The sequence below is a fragment of the Suricata suricatta genome, chromosome 7 (genome assembly GCF_006229205.1).
Source record: "Suricata suricatta isolate VVHF042 chromosome 7, meerkat_22Aug2017_6uvM2_HiC, whole genome shotgun sequence".
NCBI lineage: Eukaryota > Metazoa > Chordata > Mammalia > Carnivora > Herpestidae > Suricata > Suricata suricatta.
In genome coordinates this window covers 100627691-100635501 of record NC_043706.1, presented here as the reverse complement: position 1 = coordinate 100635501, position 7811 = coordinate 100627691, and the positions used below count along the sequence as shown (strand labels likewise).

The 7811-nt window shown below is 37.5% G+C and overlaps 1 protein-coding gene across 1 annotated transcript in view; it reads right to left on the bottom strand.

Moving 5' to 3' along the window:
* Positions 1-654: 654 nt before the first annotated feature.
* LOC115297071 (amine sulfotransferase-like) overlaps positions 655-7811 on the bottom strand; it is an 18078-nt gene continuing 10921 nt past the window's right edge. Inside the window, exons 3-6 of the mRNA XM_029945535.1 lie at positions 6835-6958; positions 5692-5786; positions 3521-3701; positions 655-1535 (exon numbers count right to left, since the gene is read on the bottom strand). Of these exons, the coding sequence (XP_029801395.1) occupies positions 1402-1535; positions 3521-3701; positions 5692-5786; positions 6835-6958 (534 nt within the window). The 3' untranslated portion in view covers positions 655-1401. The remainder of the gene's footprint in view (positions 1536-3520; positions 3702-5691; positions 5787-6834; positions 6959-7811) is intronic.

Sequence of the window (7811 nt, the reverse complement as noted above, 5' to 3'; positions counted from 1 at the left end):
AAATTATATTTTTGAAAACCTTAGATCTCTGGAAAAGTAAGAATCTGATGCTGGCAGCGTCCACATCCCTGCGGGCCCAGGCGGACAGCATTGCTTCCACTAGGCCAGCCTTTCCACCAGAAGCTCAGATGATGCATGAGCAGGTGAAAATCCATGAGCAAAAGGGAACACTTAGAAAATGCTACTCAAAAATAATCTCCTCCTTATAGCTATAGATACAAACTTCATGTGCTTAGATAAAACATTACAGGAAATGAGCAAGGCTTGTATAAGGACCATGTATCTTTATGAAATGACACAAAGGAGAACACAAAGAAATAGTGAGTGTACAATACCTCTAAATAGAACGACTCGGCTACTGGTGATGTCAGATTTTAAATTACTCTTTATGTGGGGTACCTGGGTGGGTCAGGCTGTTAAGTGTCCAACTTCAGCTCAGGTCCTGATTTCACAGTTTGGGAATTAGAGCCCTGCATCAGATTCTCTGCTGTCAGCACAGAGCCAGCTTTCTATCCTCTGTCTACTCACCATCTCTCTCTCTCTCTCTGCTCTTCTCCCTGTTTGCCCACACATCCTCTCTCTCTCTCTCAAAAATAAATTAATATGAATAAATAAACCAATGACTCTTTAAGAGTAAGGACATACTTAGCAGAATTCCAACACAACTCATCAAGACAGTTTATTAAATTACATAAGAAATTATGGCATGGATATGTTTACAAGAAAGTATACGAGCAGAAAAATATGTCATTTTACATGTCATTTACATGTACATATGTAGGTATAATTTTTTAAAACAAGAAAATATCTATTTTGATCTGTAGGAAAATTGATAGCTATTCAGTAAAGAATCTTGGGACAATTGGTTATCTTTAGGAAAAATAGTTCTTATACAGCAAATGATGGATATTCAGTTTAAATAAAGATCGGCATTATGAATACATGAAAATTCTTGTGACAGCAACACTCTAAGTTCGATGCAAGACCTAGAAGCCATAAAGTGAAAGGTTGACACATTTGATTACTTAAAAAGTTAGACCTTCAATACGAAGAAAGATTATATGTAGTATTTTTATACATGACAAGGTTTCTATTTTAAGATGCCAAATTGATCCCATGTTATGATCTCTTTGTTCCACAAGAACTTTGGAATTTCTGAATGTAAAATAAAATTGATTTCATAATTATATGCAAAAACAAAAGGTAGAATCCTCTCCTGATCAGAAACTAAGGAATCCCAGCAAATGGAAAACAGGCCCTAGACCGCAAATGATGTGCAGGCACATATTCATGCTTATAAATCACTGAGGTTTTTCAATAATGAGCCAATGACAGTCAAAGATGAAAATGTACGATTCAATGTATTTCCTTCTGAAAATGCTTTCTTAAAATAGTTGTGCATTACTTAGAATTCAATTCTTCATTCATATCCCAGATGAACTTCAGGGGAAAATCTTTCATCTCCCTTTGGAAAATCTTGTCAAACCTTTCATTCTGCTCAACGGTCATGTGATTTTTCCAGTCTCCAATGGTACCTGGGAGGAAAAGCAAAGAAACTGCCTCAACGGAGATTCTGGGACGAGGGGGCTTGATGCCTTACTTTGGGAGAAATACTGTTGTTTACACTTCCACTCTCCTCTCTACTAAGGCCCCAGTTGCTCCTGCACATGACCATGTCCTTCCTCTCCCACCTAATGCCAAGGGGATATACAAACTCATCATGGCAATTATGTTGTAGTTCAAGATAAATAGCCCAACTCCTGCACCATCAGCCACCTGGAAAAGGAGAACTTCCTGCAACTTGTTTACTGTTTTGTTCCAAACTAGTATGGGCTATTTTAGTTTACATAAATTCTTCAAAATTCCAAAAATTATAGGCAACCAGGAAGCTCAGTCAGTTAATCAGCCAACCTAGGCTCAGGTTCTTGTGGCTCATGAGTTTGAGCCCTGCGCTGGGCTTTGGGCTCACAGCTCAGAGACTGAAGCCTTCTTTGCATTTAGTGTCTCCCTCTCTTTGTTCCTCCTCTGCTCATGTCCTCTCTCTCTGTCTCTCTGTCTCTGTCTCTCTCAAATATATAAATAAATAAACATTAAATATTTATAATTCCAAAAATTATATTTCCTTGTGCAAATAATTACTGATGAGGACATAGATGGTCAGACAGGTTTTTTTAAATATAGCCCAAGCTTTTACATTTTGGAATGGATCACCTCTAATTATTCCATCTGTACCAAGTGTAGGTTTACAGCAGTTTTACATTACACTTTTTATAGACACAGAGTTGTGTCTACAAATAGTGGTGCTAGATGGAGAAGCAAGAAAAGAAACACTGATTGTAAAAACACTCTAAACTATAAGCAAATAACTGAATAAAACTGAAACGCTAACAAAACTGAACCACAAACAAAACAGTGCAGGAGTGATAAAGCCACTATCAAGAACATTCCACTGGACAACATAAGAGAAACGTATGTGTCTGTGCAGAAGAAACATATGGGAGTGTGCTTCACTTCCAAAGGAAATTTGGCTCCTCCTACTTGTCTTCTTAGCCATTTCTGTCTCTTGTTTTTTGGTAGATTAAACATGAAGAAACACAGAAAATTTTCTTTTTTCAAGGGACAACAAATTTCAAGTGCAGTGATAATGGCAGTTCAGAAGCGTTGTGTCATCTACTACATCACAGGGTGTGTTGAACATAATGGGAAGGAAATGTCTCCACTTCAGGTTGGTTCTGAGTTACCAGAGTTTCACATTTTTCTTTAACTAAATAGATAAAGACAAATGAGGGGATCAAGTGAAGGAAATACTAAGAGAAAATCAAAGCCAATATTTATTACTACTTGAAAAAATGACATAGAACCTGATGATTAATTACAAAATTTTGTATTATAGCTGTTCCATGTATTAAGATAGATGATCAAAAATACAATTTAGAATTATTTTATACAGTAATAAAAATTTTTCCATGTTGACACTTATCAGTTATATGAAGGAGTCATTCACTCACTAAGGGTATGTGATATTGTGATAAAGGAGAGAAAAATATACATGATTATGAGATTTACTATTGGACACTTGATAGTCTTGCATAATAACAAAAGATTAGTGTATGTGTTTGCTACTTCCGCTCTGGGGGAGTTCAGATATAAGTCACAGAGATGGAAGAGCAGCCAGTGATGGCCAACATCCCCACCATCATCATCACATGCTGAGCCCATGCTAATGGGGGGAAACAGTCTAACAGTAAACAAACAATCACTTTGTGGCAGATACTGTGCTGGCACTGGTAGATTTCTGGGGCCATGGGGAAGGCCTTCTCATTTTAGGGTATTCCTCAGATATATTCAGACACAAAATTACATAGTCTTGAAGAACATCAAGAAGAAATATGGGAAATCATCTGTCTAGAGAAGGGAAGTGGGCCATAAGGGCCTGTATAGGAAAATCAGGAAGCTTAGAAGCTACAATTTCATTCATATGCACCATTGTGCAAGGCATTCATTCACTTTTCAACCTCACCTTTGCGAAGGAAATGGCCGTTTCTTGGTATCCCATCAAGCTCCATTAAACTGTCATAATTTGCTCTTGGATCAGACTTCATGTTGTCAAACATGGCCTGTGTCACCACAGCATCCATGTCCTCATCACTTAATTCCTTCCCCAGAAATTTGCAGACTTTTACTATAGAACCTCTGAGATCCTGAAATAAATCACAGTATGACAAATTATGCATGTTATCACAAAGAAGACTTATACAAGTATCACAGATTAAATATCATGGAAGTAAAAATTGTAGGTGCTTAGGTTGCTTAGAAAGTGCAGTTGTGCCTTGAGATGTAACTTGTGTATTCCTTTTTGATAAGTTAATCCACCACTTGTGCAGTTTTGAAGCTCATTTGTGTTCATTTTGGGATCAATCATATTTCATTCTATCTGTGTTAACTCAGCAGGTATTTGGGAAGTAGCTACTATATGTCAGACACCTCCCTGCATGATTGTGCAAATTACCAGAGGCACAACTGGGAGTCATTGCTGGGAATTCAGGATAAGGATCTTTGAGAGAGAGTCATTCTGTAACAGAATCCAGAGAATGTTTCAACAGAGATGAGAAACTTGTTCTGGGAATTAATGCAAAACATGAATTTTCTAAGTAGACAAACTATAGATATGGAGTCTAGGGAGATGAAAGAATATCTGCAACATTTTGGTTGCATGGAAGGTGTGAGATATCAGGCCACAGGAAAGAAGTTCAGTTTCTCCAGAGCTAGTGGGAACAGGCTTTGGATAAGAATATGGGAGATGAAAAGGGGGACAAGAGTTGGGCCATATTGTTAGGAAGGTTTCAGGCCAACCAGATATTGAATCTCTATTTGTAGGTGAAATGGACTCAACAAGAGAGTCTAGGCTTAGTATCATGCCCTGGGCAGGTGTAACAATTAGTGACAAATGCTCAGGGTAAGGAAACCCTTAGGAGAGCTTGCCTCTCAGCTCTTTCTCATCTTGCTTGCTAAGAATTCACTTGGTGGTGTTTTGGCACTTGTGCCCAGTACTATTCCAGTAATGATCCTGATTGATCCAAGATCCTATGGGCAATTCTACTCTCTCTCTCTAAGAGATTATCCTAGGCTAGTAACACGATTGAACTTTGTCATTGAAATAGAAAGAGGAAGTCAAGCAGCTCCTGGGTGATTGAGTTAGTTAAGTGCCTACTCTTGATATCAGCTCATGTGATAATCTCATGGGTCATGGGCTCTGCAGTGACTGAGTTGAACCTGCTAGGGATTCTCTCTCTCCCTCTCTCTATGTCCTTCTCCACTTTACGTTGTATGCCTCACTCTCTTTTTCAAAATACAAAAAAAAAAAAAGAATAAACTTTAGCCAAAATGAAAGAGGAATTTAAACATAAGTTTCTAAGAGTGATTTTTCCCCTAGAGAATACGCAGAAAGAAAGCAATACAAGAAGACAACTTTATCTTAGTTCCATCTCTTTTCTGCCTTACATGTTATCATCTGAGGACATGACTTTGGAGCTACATCAACTCTCTTTTCACCATGAGGGGAGACATACTTACCACACCAAATATGATACAAAAGAAAGACAGACAATGCTGGGACACGCTTGACTGCTTAGAAGGAACACTCAGCATAAAGATAGTCTGCTTCTGGAATTCATTCAACAAGTATTAGAAGTTCCTCCATTTTAAACCAATTAGAGGTGAGCATACTGAGACCTGGATTATACCTAATCATACTGATGCATTTTCATTTAACTTTACTTGCAATCTTATTCATCCATAATGCAGATAGGTTAAAAATTTCCTAAGAGGTACAATCAGAGTGATGAAACATTTACAATGTTATTAGAATGAACAGTGCAGAAAATAGATTTGAAAATCCATGAAATGAATCCAATAATCAGACTCAAAATAATAAAACACTTTCACACCAACACACATAAAGAGATATTTCTTGACACAGAGACAAATTTTGAAAAGAAACCTCCAATATTAGTTTTAAATTAAAACCTGGTAAAGAAAGCACAGAAGTGATGTGGGGAAAATGTCTCCTGGTACACAATCTGGACTCTCAGATTTGATATCATCCTTTGGGTATTCTGGGCATGAACAATCAATTCATTCGGCCAGGCTGGCTTACATCTTCAGTGAAGTCACTAATGTCATGTTTCTCACCTTCTTCATCTCCTCATACATCATGAACTGAATGTTGCAGAGGCTTTTGTGCTCATACCAACCTTTGATGTGGTCAAACCAAAGGCTTCCTACCACTGTGGGAAGAACAGAACACCATGTTGAACATATTGAAAAGCAGCTGCAGTCATAGGAGATGCAGGAACTTTTAGTAACAAAGAAGGAAAAGGAAGTGTGCTGCTAGATTCCAGATTTCCCCTAGCACCTGGTGTGGGAGAATCATCCAGATTCCACCAGGAAACAATTACGAGTGCAAGGAGAAATTACTCTCTTAAAATGCATCTCAAATAGATACAAAATCAATTTACCATGTGCTTACGAAAACTAAAGAGGAAAATGGAGGAAAGAATCATCTTTTTTCCCCTCTTCCTGGTCTTCCCAAGCATATAGAGTTATTTCCTGGCCGCATGATACATGTGGACTCCCTGAAGAGTCACTTCAGCTCAGCACAATGCATGTAGCACTAAACTTAGCTGTCTTATTCCAGATCATCATCTCTGTATCAGGAGGCCTGGCTCCTGCTCTTCCAGCTACAGTGGTTCTTCAGGGAACAATGTGGGGGTGGCCTGGCTGGCTCAGTTCATAGAGTAGACAACTCTTGATCTCACGGTTGTGAACTGGAGCCCCATGCTGGGTGTAGAGATTACTTAAAAAAATTAAAAAAAATAAAAATAATCAAAAAGAAAGAAAGTAATGATTGTGGAACAACTTTATCAAAGAGAAGCTCCCGGGAGGAGCCACTTGCAATATGCAGTGCAAAGCTCCAGCTCTGTGGTCTGACCTGAGATGCTTCTCACTGAGCTAGAACAGGAACTCCTGAGTTTATGAAACACTCTTTTCATGGTTAAATGTAAATACATCTTGGTGACATGACTGTGATCTTGACAGTCTCCTGAGAGGAAGCCAGGGGAAGAATAATTTGTGTCCTGAGAGGAAGCCAGGGGAAGGATAATTTATAACAATGGCAGAACATGGTCATCCAGGACAACCCTACCAATGGCTTAATATATTGATAACTCACCCACATTCAATTCTACTTCAGCTTATTTTTTCCTGCTACCAAATTTACTAAGTTGAAACCTCACCACACCAAACTTATTACTCATTTTTAAAAAGTTTAGTTACCTTTTCCTTCTAGAAATTGTTCAAAAAATTTCTCAAAGGAACCTGTAACTTGTAATTTCACATTCTTGAAAAAGTAATAATATGAGCACACAACGTCCTTAGGGTTTCTGTATACGTAAATAATCTGCAAGGGAAGGAAGTATTCATTATTTCTGTTGCTTTCTATGTCATATTTTTAACCTAATACCTTCCAATTGCATGAAACCTATTTTCTTTTTTTTTTTTACACAGCCATAGTAGACTTTAGAAAAAAGTTTACAATACTAGTCATGTAGCAGTGATGTATGTATATTTTTTTTCTGTCCTTGACGGAATGTATTAAATAAGCAAACACCACCAACAAGCAAAACAAGTACTACAATGTAAAAATATTAAAAAAAAAAAGAAAACCCTCTCACATGCATAAATGAAAGGTTGCACACAAAGAACTCACATCTTTTCAAGCTTCAAAAGTAAATATTCTGCTACTATGTATTAAATACTGCATGGTTTGCCCAGGCTAAGATGAAACCACATCATAAATCAATAAGCATTTTGCATTTTCTTTCATTATCTACTCAAAGTCATGCCTACTGCACCTCTAAACATTTCATTATTCCAATTATACAGCAAACACTCCCAAAATAAACTTAGATTGTATTGCAGTTTCACTTAACAGTATATAAAATGCTGTGTTGTGACAGGTATCAACTATCCATTAGATACTGAATCATTTTTTCTTAACCTATTTTCTAGCTTTATAGTTTCTAACCATGTCATGTACACATTCAGCCTTCTTTGTATTTGGGGTTTCCCCTTCTCTGCAATGCCTTATGCCTCCGTGACTTTCCTAGTAACTATCAATTACTCCTCAAGACACACCTCTATGCATGGTACCCAGCCAAAATAAGGGGAGGTATGAAAAGGAAGCCATGAGGATCTCAAAGCTGAAGGAATAGCTAGGATTATAAGTATATATATATATATATATATATATA